The sequence below is a fragment of the Ornithodoros turicata genome, chromosome 7 (assembly GCF_037126465.1).
Source record: "Ornithodoros turicata isolate Travis chromosome 7, ASM3712646v1, whole genome shotgun sequence".
NCBI lineage: Eukaryota > Metazoa > Arthropoda > Arachnida > Ixodida > Argasidae > Ornithodoros > Ornithodoros turicata.
The window spans coordinates 16767565-16785347 of record NC_088207.1 but is presented as its reverse complement, the minus strand read 5'-3'; the positions used below and the strand labels follow the sequence as shown (position 1 = coordinate 16785347).

Below are 17783 nucleotides of genomic sequence, written 5' to 3'. Positions count from 1 at the left end.
AATGGATTACCGGTTCAGGGCTGTATTTGCAATTAGAGTGGACTAGGAGCATGCTCCTTTTTCATTTTTTTCTTTCAATCATCATCATCATCTAATTGCAAATGATATCATGCTCTTTCTTCTTTAAATTAACTAATGTAAATATTCGGGTATAGGACCCCCCTTCGCATCAGGACTGATATGGCATAATTCTGCGTTATATGGTAAACGTTTTAGAGTTCCTCCTACATTGCTTCCTGCACATGCCTTTCCGGTTCAGAATATTTTATTAACGTAATTATCTAATTACCCGAGTAACTGACCTAATTACACTTTCCTTGGATAGCCAACGGAGCGCCGCTGCACGAAATAACTTGGGCAACTTAACATTGCAATGTTATGTGCGCCTATCGTCCCAAAGGATCTTTGATCCCTCTTGCTGCACACACTGCACGATCAGCATCAAGTATATCTCTGATCGCCTCTGACGTCGCCATTTACAGCCAAGAGCTGCAAAAGGTGCAAGAATAGTAGATTGATTGCTTGATTGATTTTTAAAAGAAAAAATTGAGATGTTAGTCTCGAATAGTAGAACTTTCCACACATTTGTACACTTTAACGCAGATGAGGAACTATTTTGAGTTGTGGTATTTTGTTGATTTTGTTCGTGCAGCTAACTATCTCTTTCACAATACATTATGTTGTTACACTGGTAACGTTACACATTGTAATGTTATTACGCTGGTTCGAGTGTCAAAGTATATAAATGTGCATACAAAATTTCGGTCTTTCCCGCAATGAAAGTCTTACTTCATTGAGCACCACATAGGTTGTTCTTTAAAGCCCGGTGTAAAATATGTACATGTAGGGGTGTATGTTTCCGGGCTTAGTCGTTTCTACTGAAAATAGAGCGCGCGAGGCGTTCAAGGAGCAGTGAAAATGCCTCGATTATTTCTCTTCTTCATTTTCGGCTGCGGCGCGTTCCACGACGAATAACATGCGGTCTTACACAAGAACCATGGCTCCTCTAGAACCACTTCTACTCTTTCGGAGATCCCGTAAGAGAACGAGTGAGGTTGAAGTCACCCCCATGACGCAGCGGGATCCGACAGGAGTGTGCCGTGACCGTTGCAGACGCCTTTGCAGCGGCAAATGAGAGCTTACGGCTGTCTGCAACGCTGCTGCTACGTCACAGTGAACTCCTTGCGTCATGGCAGCAGGTCGGGTCGCAGGTTCCGAAGTCACGGCGCCCTGCACATGCCTAATTTTTCGGGACGACTTTATTAGGTGGCAAGACATTGCTGGACGAAAATATTTGGCGGCGTAATATTGGAGAGGCGTGTTAGCTTAGCTCAATTGGTAGAGCCCTGGACCGGCAATCCAGAAGATGTGGGTTCGATCCCTACAGCTGGCTAACCTTTTCAGTGACTCTCATCTTTCATCTTTCATATTTGGCATATTTGCGCTCCTCATCGGCGGCTCGCTCAATTTTAAGCAGGATCCCCAGCGATCCTATGTGGCGTTTCAGTGCTCCTTTAACGCATGCTCGACGACGCAGCAAGCGTGAGAAGACAAAGGACGTCTCTTTAACGCCTCTTCCTTTACAAGCCAATAGAAAAGAAGTGAGTAGTCTTGGGTGGAGGGAAGTGCGAGAGTTTACCCTTCTCTCCACCAATTAATGCGGTTTTGACTTCTGAGCGCTGGAGAAAACTGTGAGATCACGTCACCATCACCCACCCTAGCATCTATAGTTCTGGGCCTTTCAGTGTAGACCACGCGATACTGATAGACTTGAGATGCCAAAAGTAACCTGGCAATGACAATGCCGCCGTTCTGTGGGATGTGTGAAAGAAAAATATATTGTACTCACGCCACAAGTAGGGGGAGTCTCTTCATTAAAAGCATTGTTATACTTTCTTTTCTTTTTGAGCACAAAGTCGCCGTGACAAGCGCTCTTTGAAATGCAGAACTTCTATGTTCATATTTTCGACGTTCGAATTGAATATAGTCCGTCCATGCGTTACTTTGATGTCGTCGGAATTGAGCCCTCAGATTTGATAAGATAGCAGTGACCATTGGATTGAAATTAACTTCGGGTGCACCTCTAAAGCGCACACTGCGCCATAAAATGCTCAATGTCGTACATCTCGATTTCGTATCTGACAGAGACGAGCCACGGGCGCAGTGAGGGTGTCAGTAGCAAACATCAGGCCACGGTGCAAGCGCTGTTCCACCCTGGGTGAAACGATTGCCCTGTTGCTCCTCGTAGTTTGGCACTGGGAATGAGGTGACATTACTTTGGACTTCCTCCTGCGAGTGGCTACCGGGTCAGACGGGTGCTCCAATCAGGACTTCTCAGACTGTATGAGGACACGCGCAGAGTTAGCTGGGGGGTCGAGGGTCAGGCTCTCGTCCGAGGTCGGTGTGCCTTCCTGGACCTTTCTGGGCACCACCTGGGGCGTGACACCTTTCTTGATACGCTGAAAAGGGAAAATATGAGGGGCACGTCAGGCATTCACGTTGCGTTGAAAGAACGAGGCAGTACCTTGTAGTTAATGTTCGGCACTTTAAAAATCCAGTACGCGCCCAGCGCTATATATATATATACATCTAGATAAGGCATATAGATACATTTACGTATACACATACAGACTAAATAAAACGTCGACAATACACATACATCTATTTAAGTGTGAAATAATGAGAGTAGTAGGTAGATGTTACAAGACGTACTTTACGAGAGAAAGATATTCGTTCTTAGGAGCTCGAATGCGCGCGTCCTGGAGATGTTGGTCCGCGGTTCGAATCCGCGGGCCGGCTGTGCCGTCTGGGGTTTTTCCTGGGTTTCCCTCAGATGTGTAATAGGCGTATGCCGGCACAGTTCCCCTGAAGTCGGCCCATGGACGCAGCTATCCTACCCCCCCGAGCGGATTCCGCTCGGTCTTCCACTTCACCCTTTCCTCTCCTCCCCTCCACCACCCTTCCCTTCCAGAGAAACATGCCGCCTAATCAGGCAGGCAGACCTCTCGGGTTCCTCCCAACGACACTCCTCCTCCTCCTCCTTGATGACTATCGTGATGATGAGGGTGCTCTTTCTGTCTCACAGTATAGGTAAGGCTTGGGGATGAAGTGGGTGTCATGCCCAGCCGAGTCAGCCATGAGTCCGCCAACCCCAACCGGCAGCGGCAATTACAGCGAGACAAGCCGCGTTCAGCAGTATGGTCAGTCATTGGTATAGCTACCGGAACTCTGTGCTTGAAATGGCCCGCGATTCATTGAAGCGGACGACATCGCTACCTCACGTCTACGTAGCGCAAGAGGGAGAGCATCTTCTTTACTCTACACTCTAAAAACAGAACTTCACCGCACAAAACGCTCATGACCAACACGTACGTAGAATCATACAGTTCTGTCTTCTGATTGCTGACTTTGAACTTATCCTTGAGAGCATTCTTGGTGAACAATGAACCCACGATCTTACCTCGAGCATCGATCCAGAACTGTTCCATAGGAAAAAGATGGCATAGACGGGAATCCAAATAATGGAGACCATCGCCATGCCCCAGCCCATCATCTCACCCCACCAGGGGTACACGTAATGGTCGGAATAGGTAACGGGCTCCGGCCGGGCGATATAGAAGGCGAGCATGCCCTGCAGAAACGTATGAAACGCTTTTAGACCAGCTTTCGTTGTTTGGCAGACACGATATCAATAAAAATGACATCCATGTATGTGCACACAATTTCTTATTATAAATAAACTTCGCTCAGAGACTCAGTTCACAAAATAAAAGTATCATCAATGACATCACGTGCTTTCATGAATCTTCGATACAACCCGCAGAACTGCATAGTTTCGGACTCTCCAAGAGTGAGTGACGCACATCGAGAGTTGGCGTCTGTATCCTATAGCAGCAGCGCGACCATGTCCGCTCTTCGCTCAACGCTGGAAGCCTACCAGCAACCGTGGTGAGGGTGCAGAAATCGACCTAGGGGAAGCAGTGTTGCCAGACGCATTGCGGACTATGCACCCTAACATCTCCAGACTAAATTATTATCGGCATCAATTGCGCAAGGGCCTGAAGACACGAGATTTAATCCGTAGGGGAGTGAGACTTGGACACGAGTTCCTCGATAAATGTCAACTACAGTTGTCTGCACGATGTGAACCCACGAAGCGGGCAATGGGCACATGAAAACATGCCAGCGCCAGAACAGAAACTGATCTGACTGTGACAACACGGCACGCATGCCCCAGTGAGGCGGGAGAGTTAACCTGCTTAGAAGAACCAATTGAGGGAACCAGCCGAGGCACTCGTTGTTTAAGCTTCAGAGCTCGACGCACATGGTTTTTCAAGGATTTGTATCTCGTGAACTCGCGGCACGTAGATAAACTATGTAAATATTCTTTCTTCACTCTGCATGCGTGTATGTATCATGAACTACATGCAGCCTCCAAGGCCTTGGAACGCCTTCAACATATGAGTTCCATATTCGACCACACCCTGTGAGATGCAATGCTTCATTAATAAAAGCGGACACTTTCTGACTGTTTCATCATATTTTGAATGTGCAGTACGATCTACTTCACATGAAACGCATCCTGCGTCGACGTGCGGTCGACCCTGTGATTGTGTCGTCTGCATGGTGGCAGAAAACACAGCCTCTTGCACAGCACAAGAGACACGTTCCAAACGATTCAATTAAAATGTACTTAAAATCTGATTAAATATAATACTGAGTGTGTGCATAATAGAGAAATATGGTGAAGGTGTGGACGTTTGGAAGCCTAAAAACACAGATGTCGCATTCCGCATCTGTTGTATGGTCTACTGCTTGCTATGCACGCGCAATCCTCGCCATTCGTCCTGCATGTCGTCGTGGTTTCGGCAAATCACGTGGTGATATAACAGTGCAAACTAGCGCCAAGTCCTTCGCGAAGTGGTCACCGGCGGAACCACTACCCCGGGGCTGGGAACATTGTGTATGTCCAGGTCCATATCTGTAGTAGTAGGCCGTGTATTAGTGTCACGGTGAGCTAGAATAGTAGTAGTAGTAGTCGTGGGTCGCATAAGACATTGGTCAACCCGTGCAAACTTTGGATTGGACGGGATTGACTAGCACTAGATTGGATTGCATCCAATCCAATGCTATTCAGTCCAGCTCAATCCAAAGTTTGCATGGGTTGCCCGAGGTCTTATGCGACCTACAACGCGACTGCAGTTTATTTTTAATTGCATTTGCTGAAGGGCAGGGAGGGATACTGGCTAGAGACGCACGTATCAAAAGAGACTTACTACAATCATGCAAGGAGCAGCGAACAGCCAACAGAAAAAGAAGTACTTGTTTGGAGTGAATCCAACCATGTCCTTGATGTTGGTGTAGATTCTCTTGGCACCTGGTCAAAGATATATACTTCGTTACATATACCTCAATAGCAATTCTGAACGGTACCCACGTATAACAATATCTGGCCCACTTCTCTCGGTCTTTGTTGGTACAAATAGCAGGCGGAGAAACGTATTAGTGCACAGTACGCCATATGGGTCGTCTGCTGGATGTAACTGATTGGACGCCTAATATCCAATGTCGCCTGGGGATATATAAACCTTTTCTGTAGCGATGACATGTGCACACGTCCTACAAAATTGCCGTACGGCCCTCGTCTTCTGTTAGTCAGCTGATATATAGAACTCAGCTAAGTCAGGAGATATTCTGAATGCTGTTTTGCCTCAGACCTTTTAGTGCGTAGAAGATTTGTTTTTAACTCTGAATAGCAGTGATGGCCACTAACTACATCTACAGTAGTTTAACTATAACTACTAACTACTTTGTGATTGAGTAGTTTAACTAGTAGTTCAACTACTTTTTGGGGGAGTAGTTAAAACTACTTTTTTAACTACTGCAATGTAGTTTAACTACATCTATAACTACTTAACGTTGTCCACCAACACCAATCCCTTGTATTGTTCTTGGACATCTAAATATGAATCACAAGCACTAATAAACTCTGGCTCAAGCCATTGCTACGATCGTCAAATACAAAGCTTGCGGCTGGATTCTTTCTGTGCCTATGCGATAAACTAAGTTGCAGAATTATTTCACAGCAAATCAAATGAGGCTTCACTTGACAAGCATTTAGAGTGAAGATTTAGTACACATGCACGACACACTTTCTCTGCACCTCCGTTCTGATCAAACAAGTAGCTCAAGGTAAAAGTCGGAAGCACAATCGTGCCGTAACGCTTGCGGCAAAATCGGAAGTAATTGGCGCCTTCAGTAACCTAACTACTGTAGTTAACTACTTAAAATAGTAGTTTAACTAGTAGTTGCCACTATATTTCTGCAAGTAGTTGATAACTACTTTTTAACTACAATCAGGTAGTTTAACTAGTAGTTTAACTACATGTAGTTAACTACTGGCCATCACTGCTGAATAGTTTTAGCTGAATAATGTGTAGGGTTCATATCTACGTTAAATCAGAAAAAACAAAGAAAAAATAAAGAAATGAGTTATTCCACATGGACGGCGGACATGCTGCATGTCCGAAACACTGGCATTTCATCTTCCACTAAGGTTTATTAATGAAGGGCTGTACAAACACCACCAGGCAGCCATCAGTTTTCGTTTTATAGTGTTCGTTGCAAAGTAACCTCAAGTCTACTTGCGCATTATATTTATGATTTCTCCTCGTGGCATCTACACCAGAGGCACTCGCTGTGAGAGTATGCATAGCTGGGACAGATAACGATTTCCTTAAATGAGCGAGGAAGTGACCTTTACGATTGCTGGAAACCATTTTCGGTTCATTAAGCTGTCTAGCGGGAACGACCGTGCAAAATAATGAACGGCGTCCTACCGCTGCACAGTTCAGTTCACACAAGTGCGAAGCGAGATCTTAGCAGCGACCCGATACATAGGCTACTCGCTCAATACTCTACACTATTCACTATACTATATCTCCTCTCTACAGACTCTCTGAATAAGGCCGTGCTGGTTGACGTCACGAGCATATTTTGTGAAAAATTGATATTAAGATCCCTTTAGTGAGAAAGAAGTTCACCATCTAGACGAGGGGAAGGAACACACATGTGTGACACAGCTACCATGTGTAGGACTCTGTGCAACCATGGGGTCTGCCAATCGAAGCAGGAACAATGTTTCTGAAACAAATTGTACCAACACTTACCATATATCCAAGCAAAGCCAACGATTTCGAAGAACACGACAGTAAGCAAGGAGACGCCGCTTGCGGAGAAAAAGTCCATCAGCTGGAAGATGTACATGCCTCCCTATTGGAAAGTGAAGCTACGTTAGAATAAATGAGAGGTGATACCGTGGTCTTGGTGACCAAGGAAATGGAAGCATAAGAAACGAGAAAAGACATGGACAAAGACTACTCGCATGCAAAAACATTCTCTGGTTTCCCAATGCTATAGCTGCGAAATTATGCTGTACACCGTGGTTGTGTCACACATGGCGTTACGCTGAAATTAAGTGCTGTCTTTACTGTCGTTGTTCGTGTCCTAGTCACTCTTGTGTGGTGCATTGCCAGATCCCCGCGCCTGCACGCCTTACACGTACCGCTAGTTGATGCTAGCTGAAGTACGTGACACAAGGGAATGCCTGGTTCGCACTGTCGCGTCTGTGTAGTGGCTTGCTTTATGTTAGTTTCGTTCAGAAACAGGCTGACGCAACCGTAGCACAAGTTCACATAATCGTGTTTTCCCGTTGTGTTCCCGTTGTGTGAGCACATACTGTTTCGGCGCCCCATGATGAATGAAGCTATAGCTGTCCTAGAGTCACTAAATAAGCTATTTAGTGACTCTAAGCTGTCCGATTTCACGGTGTAACAGTGTGCATGGCCTGTTTCTTTGAATCTTATTGGGCATTTGGCTTCCCCTTGCAACGCTTGCGCCGAAAAAGTTGAAGTTGAGTCAACTCATCATGTTCGGCTCGTGTAGGACCCTTGCGCCCAACCTCAACCCCAACCGCAAATGTGAACAAGACTTAAGGCTTGCACCAGAGTCGCTAACTGTATTCATGTGGTGCTCCTCCAAGTGCGCAAACACGCTTCAGGCCTGCTGGGTGCCACAGTTACTCGATCCTGTCCACAGCACTGCGTTAAGGCCTTTAACTTGGTAACCCAAGGATCCGAGTTCAAAGGACGTTCGGTACCTGAATGTTCCGTGTTTTTCTGAGCAAGCAGAGAGCAAAGGCTTACACGATGTCAGAACAATTCCGAGTTGGCGCTTTCGTGAGAACGCATTCCGCATTAAAGGGACTATGAAACGATTTTTTTCTTCGTTTCGTTCGAAAGAAGACATTTTTCTGAGTCTAGAACCGAAATTTTACTTTCGTCGCGCGAGCGGATTTCTCGGGAGCGAATTTAAACGGAGCGGCGAAGGGAGGACAGCTGGCGCCGCGCCGTGACGAGCTGCCGAGCGGAGACACAACGGGTAACTTGACGCGACCACGGCCGGCTCAGCAACACGTCATCGTGACGTGTTGCCGAGCCGAGGAATCCCGCCAGGAACATGCGCCGTAGGATCCCGCGTATGCGTTCATTGGGAGTGGAAATCTCCATGACAGCAGCTTTCGCGCGATCGGCAGATTTCGGCAGTGGCGGCAGCCACAGCGCGAGCTCGCGGCATTACTTGCCATTGTGCAACACCGGTGACGTAACGGGGAACCGAAGAGCGGTCCGTACAGTTACACCATCGGCAGGGAAATATGCGCGGGAGAGGAGGAACGCGGAAGAGACATTTCCAGCGCGCGCTCCTCGCAGAGTGGAGCGATTTCGTCCGGAAAAATTTGTGGCATATTAGTTTCTCTGCGGGAAGAACAGTTTCCATCGAAAAAAAGTATGGGGGTTCGGGAAATTTCATAGTCCCTTTAAACATGCTAAATTTGACGCAATAGGTTAAGGTGTCTCAAGAGAGGAGGCGACAGTTACCTGAGTGACTAGTGGGAGTCCAAGTAGAAATTGGACCATGACAATGCCCAGAGTGAAGAGACGCCGGTAAGGACGCAGGACGGAAGCGAACTCATCGACGAGACCTGTGACTAGTGCTTCGACCGTGCAGAACTGGCTGTCGATACCCAATACTAAAAGCATGAGGAAGAACAGCACTGCCCAGACAGGGGCGAACGGAAGCTGTACCACCACTTCCGGGTAGGCCAGGAACGCCAAGCCTGGACCTAGACGTTGTGAGAAAAAGAAAAAGAAAGAAAAATAATGTGAGTTTCAAGAAGTTGAAAGAGGTATCGTGAAGGGCTTTTTACTGCACAACATTGGTGGTTAGATACTAGGGAGCATTGCATCTGTAAGATACTTGCAATATTCTGAACACACATATCGAGCCGATCTCTTTATAAAATTGAACTTATCTGACGCTGATCCAGAATTGTTCCAGCATTGTTCACACATTTTCAGAATGGCAACGTGCTTACTATGTTCCAGACCGTTTTATTCTTTTCTTGGCTCGTTTTGAGTTGATGACTTTAGGTAATCTTGTAATAGGTTGGGTCACTTTAGGTTAGGCTAGGACAAGTTAGGTAGATATATGTTACGTTACCTGATCTGGCTACCTCAGAAACATCCTTGTTCTGAATATGTGCCATGTGACCAAGGACGGAGAAAATAACGAAACCGGCAAAGAGACTGGTGCCGCTGCAGATAGCACACACGATGAGAGAATCCCTGAAAGTGTATTTCTGAATTACTGGACTTGTGTTGCTCAAATATGAAAAAAAAAATATTTGTGCAGTTTTTCTTGTTGATTTTTTTCTTTACTGTCGGATTTTAGCACGGCTTTTCAATTTATTCACTGCATAGTATAAACGTACGCAACCAACAACGGCCCGAGTTTAAAGCAGAGCTCGAAAGCCTGCTGAATTATTCACGCAGTCAATTGGAGCGACCATGGAAATAATTTTCGCTGAGCAGTATTTTACGCTATGCAATTTAAGTTAAAAGAAAGAGAAACAGAGAAGAAAGAAAACGCCCAAAAAATCAGGAAGCGCGTGACTTTGTTGGAGCTTATGCCGTGAGGTAGTGGAGAAAGCTCTCATTTCCGATTGAGTATTCATCCGCTCTATAGGCTTCCTGCGCCGTTGACTAGACGTGCGCGCGGTAGAATCGACAGCATCCGCATCAGCACGGTATCCGCCGTCGCTGAAAATGAATTATGTAATGTGTGCTTACTTGTAGAAGTTGTGGTTGTACTTGTTGTAGCTGCCAAGGGCGACGTTGGCACCAATACCGATTCCGTAGGAAAACAACACCTGGGTTCCAGCCGCGATCCAAACCTGCGGTTGAAACGATATCATGCTACCACTGTCGAGATATTTATACGTCCCCGTTTCACACTACCGCGTTCCTACGTACAGATGCCTACGGGCGTATGCGTGAGCCACAAGCGATATAGGCTTGACTGTTCACATACATGCGGGCGTCACAAGTGCCATCCAATATGCATCATTCGTGACTTGTTCGTCCACGAAGCGTTACGAAGCGGAAAACTTTGTGTCGACGTTTGTGTCTGGCGTGGCGCACAGTGGCAGGAACTGTCCGTTGCTTAGGCACGGGTTCATTGCGTTGCGCAAGAAAAAGCCTGCAGTCGGGGAAGGGGGTAACGTTGGGGCATCTCACAGGTCCTGCAGTCGGCACAGGATAGGCGACAACGGCCAGCTGTCAGTGGCAAAGTTTATGTGTGCTTGGAATTCACACATAATCGTTGCATAAGGGTTACGGCGAAGGAGATTGCAATATCGCGAACCTCGCCACATGTTGCAGGAGGCGGTCTGTTGAAGTCTAAAGAGCCGATATAATAGGGAAAGCCATTCGTCTTTACAGAATACTTGAAGGTCTCTAGCCGGTTGAGCAAGCGTGACAAAACGTAACGCTCCTACAAGAAACCGCACGAATAGGTCTGAGGTAGTCACCCTGGGATCGTTGAGCTTGCTCCAGTCCGGACGAAGGTAATAGAGAAGGCCTTCAGATGCCCCTTCCAAGGTAACACCGCGGACAAACAGGATCAGCAGGACCACGTAGGGGAAGAGAGCTGTGCACCAAATGATCTGTTGAAAGTCAAAATCAGGAATGACTAAGTGATATTCGAAAGTCGCGGTCACGAAGCACGTCCAAAATCGTTGATAGTACATTAGAAACACGCAAAGTTGACGCTTGCGTGCGCCACCGAAGCTGGCTTTTGTGGCAGCTTTTGGCTAGGGTCAACTTTGGTGCATCCATTCTGTGCCGTGCGCTTGCTGCCCGTGACCACCGTCGTGTGCGACAACTGAGCATAACATTCTCGCATAACCAAACTAAACAATGAAGAAAAACCTACATAACAAAATGATCGTATTAAAATTTAAAAAGCAACCAGTGAAAATAATATGCAACGCGTGCATCACTAAGCACAGCGTAAAGTAATTAAGTTACAAAAGAATCAAATCGTTGCGAGATTGATGCTCATTAGAAACCTCTCCAGTTGGGGACGGCAGATTATTCCATATGAGAGTCAAGGAGGAAATAATGCTTGAAAGAAACTTAGTGACGCATTCAAAACAACACTAACTAACTAGATAGAGGAAAGGAGCGGGCCTAGAATACGGTGCCTTAAACGACACAACACAGAAGCGACGAACTTGAGCGGTGGTTCTCGACCTTTTCTGCACCCTCGTCCCCTTTGCCATTCATCAAAGCGATACCCCCCCCCCCAACAATTGAAACTACATTATTGTTTCTTCTGCGTTTCTTGAAAGTATTGATTGCTGTGCGCGACCCTGCTGCTAGATTCCCCTTCCAGTCTGTAAGAAAATGGACGCAGCGCGAACACCGAAACTGGTCCGTCGTGATCCATCGTTCGTGCCGTTCTTGGCGAGGGATCCGTGAACTAGAGAATATCGAGTGCAGGCGTGGCGAGTGGAGTGGAGACGTGGAGTCGTGTACACGTTCGTTACAGTCAGTGGTTTATCCAGAATCCCGAGCACGGGGGGCGTTGCAAACAATTGGGGAGGTGGGGGTCAATGTCACAATTACGTCATAACAGCTTAACGTATCATCAGGTAAAAAGATAGAGGGGTACTGTCAAACATTTGGGGGTGCTGGGGGTGTAGGGGGTCTGGATAAATAACAGGTTACAGCGTTTGGCTATCAAAGCTCTTGAGTATCTCTTCACCAATACAGGGCTGACCTCTCGTCGTGAACCGTGTGATGTCATGTCAATGTTAGTGCTGTACGGTGCAACAGCTAACAACTCACGAACGCAGATCAGCGAGTCCTAACTTTTTTACATATTCCCACACCCGTTGGACGCGTAGATCTCCAATTACCTTTCCACTTTGATGAAGTCCCCTCCAAATGACGATATAGACGAGAAACCAGGCGAGCAGCAGATAAAGTGCCAACTCGGGACGAAGGGATCCCATCTCCTCCAAACCATTGGTGATATCGAGAACGTTGTGCCTGCGGAGAAAGGAGAAAAAATTATTAACGGAACGTATAACTGGCTTATGTGGGAATGCTGATGTCGGTTACCTACAGTAGGGCAGTGCGAATGGGCAAGCTAGAACTGGAGCGAACACCATACTACTAGTACAATACTGCCACTACAACTACGAATACGAAGCGAAGCAACTCGTGGAAATTATTATTGAGCGGACGTTGTCCTTTACTGGCGCACCGACACGAGCTTGTTCATGCTCGGTGCTGATTCATGTTCAGTTCTTCCGGATAAAAAAAAAGAAAAAAAAGGAATAATATTCGAAATGGAAAATCAACAAAGTTTATTTATAGCGGAATTTTGCTTTCCTACTCAAAAGGGGTGGAGGAAGAAAAGGGGAGGGCAGACAACAGCAATACATTCTTCTGTATTCTTTCAAAATATGGCTTTAAAAATCCGTGTTAGCGCCACGAAGCAACTGTGGCTATGAGCGGCGTACAGACGTGGACAGATGGAAAGAGGACATCAAGAAGGAATGGGGGACGGGGGGGTGTAGTATGTGTCCTGGACCGACTTCAGGGGGAACTCGCCTGGAAAGCCTGCCGGAAAATCCAGGGAAAACCTCAGACAGCATAACCCGTGTCTGAACTCGAACGCGTGTCACTTCCAGCCATCCTGACCACTCATCCTATAACCACCACGCCTAAGATCATCCTAACCACTACGCCACGCGGCTGCGTTTCAAAAGATCAAATTCTTGCATAAATTAAGCCTTATTCACTGACGCAATTGCTCCCTGCCTTATCTCTTAAGAATGCCTCCGAGGACTTCCCTATCTGTCTTAGGGTTGCCACCAGGCCGGTATTATACCGGCACGGCCGGTTATTTGCTCGCTCTGCCGGTTGCCGGTAGGAAGGTGATACCGCCAGCCTTTTGCCGGTATTTGTGACTCAAGACCTTTCATATGGGCTTTTGCGGGGTTTTCCCTTCAACATTCCACTACAGGTTGAATAAATCTGGAGCATAGCCCCAACTCCGCAGTCACTAGTTCTTTCCTTAGTTATTCATTATTATTATTATTATTATTACACACAGGAACATATGTTTCCTCGTATTATCTTGAGCTCTCTCTCTATCTCTGTTTCCTGTGTGTGCTCTTCCACTCCTCACCCACTTCCCTTTCTCTCTATTCCACCTCCTCTCCCTCAGCCGGTATTTTTCACTACGAAAGGTCGCAACCCTAATCTGTCTTTCTTTTCTATCTTTCGTGAATTCCGGCAGCAATCGTGTGCGCCTAACCCTCTATCCGTGTCCCTTTGTGACGGAGCTCCGGAAGAACTAAACGTGGACTGGATTCTATCCCAGCCATTGATGAGGAACCACTTACTCCCAGTACTCCTTAACGGAAGAGACGGCGTCGTCGGCAGACATGTTCCGGGCCGCCAGTGAGGACAAGTTCTCCCTGATCCCCAAGCACTTATCAGTGTTCCAGTCGTTGCCGCATTGCTCCCACGGTAAGGGACTGTGGAAGGATGCCACCAGGTAGAACAGGGTGTAGGCTATCAGCACGATGTAGTAGATGTTACTTAGGCCGATCATCGTCATTGAGGCGAATCCCACGCCTGCGCACGGAGAAGAACAAGAACAAGCACAAGTTCAGTCACATCACTACCGTTACGTTCACATTACCAATGTCGTGATAAAGTAATAAAAATAATAATAATTCCATTCCCACTAATAATTTGGACGCGAATAATTTGGAATGTCGCCGAGGCGACTTTACAGCCCCCACACTCTTAAAAATGAACTTCACCGCATAGCACGCTCCTAGCCAACCATAATCTCTAATGATACCGTTATTTGCCGTGATTTGCTTAAAACGGGAGGCGTACGCCTTTTTTGTGACAATTATGAACAGCATAAGTGTCACAGAAAAGGCGTACGCCTCCCGTTTTCAACAAATCAGGGCAGATAACGATATCTTTCGAGATTATGGTTGGCTAGGAGCGTGCTATGCGGTGAAGTTCATTTTTAAGAGTGCAGGGCAACAATGGAATCGAACGGAAAATGTACGCGTCACTGCTGCTGTCAATGCAGGGATTGGTATTAGCATTTCGAAATTTAAATATTCGTCTTAACCTTACGATAATCTTACGATAATCTTAAATACGAATACTTCTTGAGGTAGAGGGGGTGCGGAGGTGCAAAGTGAAAATTAAAATAAAAACCCACTGCAACATTCAAGGTGCATGACCATGCACACATTGACACAGACATCTCTAGGGGGATCTCTAACAAGTGCTGATCAGCCCCGTTGATCGGAATAGGAAATCCCCCTGAGCAGACCGTGATAAAATGCGACTAGCATGTCATTGCCTTCGTTACATCCCAGCAATAATCTATTCCTGCCATACTAAAACCTGAGATTAGAAAAGTCGCATACGGCAGGGGGCCGTTGGCAGTGGGCAGCACACGTCTAGCTCGAAGGATAAGTTGCAGTAGGCAGCGAAAACCCTTTACTGTATTACCTTTGAACATGGGTACAAGATTCCAGATGCCGATGCCGCCGGTGTTGAGATATTGCCCGATAGACACTTCCATCACGAACAGCGGAATGCCACACAGTACTATGCTGATGAAGAAGGGCACCAGAAATGCTCCTGGAAGAAGTTGCAAAGAGGACATTGATTCGTCATGCCCTTATGCACGACAGCCACGCAAGTTTTCGCATAACATAAAATTATCGCTGGAACATCGCTCGTAAAGTCCCCAAGATGAACATAAAAGTACAAACAGCAAGTTAAACACGTAACAAACTGTTCTTTCCTAATAGCTACTGGCGCCTATAGCCAGAGAGGTCTAAGGATGGACTCCCAGATCGCGTCATATAGCTTCTGAAAGAAAGCAGTCGATGAGTAGGTTAGTATAAGAGAGACAGAGGAAGCCTTGCAATGGGGGCCCGTTGCAACGACTTTTACGATGAAGCAGCGATTTCGATTGCATCATGTGTGTCACACAATGTCAAACGTGTGTGACTTTGCGTTTTTTTAAATAAGCTTCTCATCCTGCTTTCAATGATACATCATGAAATGAATGCCCGAGAACTGTCGAAAGCACCCGTTAAGATGTTACTTGTATCGTGCAGTTCATAAATAAATATTCCTATGGTTTGTGTGAATATACTCAGCTAAGAAATGTGTACAGGTTAGCTACACATTAACCGATAGTACCTTGTCGGCTTATGAACTGCTAGGTTCTTTACTTCTGCGACGCCACCCATTTCTATAAAATAGGTACCTAAATATTGTCAACAATTCTTCGGAGATAACATGGCGCTAACTATGCGGGGGGGCAAAGTGGTTTGAAAGCGTTATTTTCGCAATTCCTTGTAACGAGGAATAACACCATGCCTATTTGTGGTACTTACGGTAATGACCACGTGTTAGTCCACACTAAAAAATAGAACGCGCCCAGGGAGTACCGCTGTAAGAATAATACCGTTATCATTTTTGATTGGAGGAGAGGGCCTGGCGTACGCGTTTCTGTCACTATTAACATGCATGCAAAGAAAAAAATTAAGAAAAGAGGAACGTGCCTTCCATGTTCAGGAGAACATGAACATGAACAACATAATTCCAAACCATGCCGGCTGGAGCTTGTTATGCCGCGAAATTCTATTTTTAGAGTGTAGCGGCCTCACTATATGAACGGCCTCCGTGTGTGTGTGTCGTCCTTGCCCCTCCGCGTTCTTAATCATGTTCGGCCTCACTATATCTGGTTGTATAGGATTACGATGAACAAGCATGATGTAGCTCGCTAAAATGAGGGGTGCTCGTGAAAATAAATCATGACACGAGTTATCGCTTGGTCAGGACGTACATAGCCAGTAAAGCATAGTGAGTATGCTGCACACAAGTTTCAAAAGAAAAGGTGCGTTCGTTTCAGTATCGTGACTGGTACAACCTTCCTTCCAGTACCTGGTTACAGTCCTCCTTCCATTCGTCAACGAGACACACACTGCAAAGGCTGGGCTGAAAGGAATTTCAGCGCTCGACCTGCACTCTTAGAAATGAACTTCACCGCATAGCACGCTCCTAGCCAACCATAATCTCGAATGATATCGGTATCAGCTCTGATTCGTTGAAAACGGGAGGCATATACCTTTTTTTATGACAATTATGAACAGCATAAGTGTCACAAAAAAGGCGTACGCCTCCCGTTTTCAACAAATCAGGGCAGATAACGATATCATTCGTGATGATGCTTGGCTAGGAGCGTGCTATGCGGTGAAGTTCATTTTTAAGAGTGTGGACTCGAGAGAACGCGAGGTACACTGTCAAAATGAACTTCACCACATAGAACGCTCCTTGACAACCATCATCCCGAGTGATATCCGTTCTTTCCTCTGATTTGCTAAAAACGGGGGGCGTACAGCATTTGTGTGGCATTATGCAGTTCATAATTGCCACGAAAAATGGCGTACGCCCCGCGTTTTCGTCAAATCAAGGGAGAGAACGTTGTCACTCGGGATGATGGTCGGCTAAGCGCGTGCTATGCGGTGAAGCTCTGTTTATGGAATGTACACCGACATGCAGGGCTTCAGTCAGTTCTGCCCCATGATTGGTTAAAAACGGAGGCATACGCCTTTTTGTGCCACGTATGCAGTTATGTTAACTGTGACAAAAGGGGCCCTGCGCTATTTCCCCAAATCAGGCAGGGATCTCAGGACTTTCATGTTATGGGACTCGTAGCGGCGCGGATGCACAGACCTGCTGCTCGTTTTTGGCCTTTCTGGCTGGTATATGGGGGGCGGGGAGGGGGGGGGTTGCACACTCCTAGAAATGAACTTCACCGCATAGCACCCTCCTACCCAACCATAATCTCGAATGATATCGTTATCTGCCCTGATTTGTTGAAAACGGGAGGTGTACGCCTTTTTAGTGACACTTGTGTTGTTCATACCTGTCACAAAAAAGGCGTGCGCCTCCTGTTTTCAACAAATCAGGGCAGATAACGATATCATTCGAGATGATGGTTGGCTAGGAGCGTGCTGTGCGGTGAAGTTCATTTCTAAGAGTGCAAGATGTTTAGTGGTTTTAAGGGGTGCGGGGGTGCTGGAACAATCCCTGAAATCAGGAATAATAAAGGTACACTCTAAAAACAGAACTTCACCGCATAGCACGCTGTGCACCAATGATTGTCACGAGCGATAGGGCTATCGCTTCTTGGTCGAAGAGGGGGGAGGGGGTACGCCTTTTTGTGGTAACTTGGACATACGATAATTGCCACAAAAGGGCGTACGCCCCATTTTCTCTTCGAATCGAACAGGAAGCCCTATCCCTCGCGGCAGCGGT

General features: G+C 46.5%; 1 protein-coding gene across 5 annotated transcripts in view; it reads right to left on the bottom strand.

The window, feature by feature from the left end:
• Positions 1–1432: 1432 nt before the first annotated feature.
• LOC135400248 (sodium- and chloride-dependent GABA transporter 1-like) overlaps positions 1433–17783 on the bottom strand; it is a 38184-nt gene continuing 21833 nt past the window's right edge. For all 5 annotated transcript variants that reach the window (XM_064632021.1, XM_064632023.1, XM_064632022.1 and 2 more), the window contains 11 exons: positions 14958–15089; positions 13817–14051; positions 12320–12452; positions 10928–11062; positions 10188–10291; positions 9559–9683; positions 8937–9181; positions 7170–7272; positions 5277–5377; positions 3461–3631; positions 1433–2459 (listed from right to left, as the gene is read on the bottom strand). In XM_064632021.1, coding sequence (XP_064488091.1) covers positions 2325–2459; positions 3461–3631; positions 5277–5377; positions 7170–7272; positions 8937–9181; positions 9559–9683; positions 10188–10291; positions 10928–11062; positions 12320–12452; positions 13817–14051; positions 14958–15089 — 1619 coding nt within the window. In that variant the 3' untranslated portion in view covers positions 1433–2324. The remainder of the gene's footprint in view (positions 2460–3460; positions 3632–5276; positions 5378–7169; positions 7273–8936; positions 9182–9558; positions 9684–10187; positions 10292–10927; positions 11063–12319; positions 12453–13816; positions 14052–14957; positions 15090–17783) is intronic.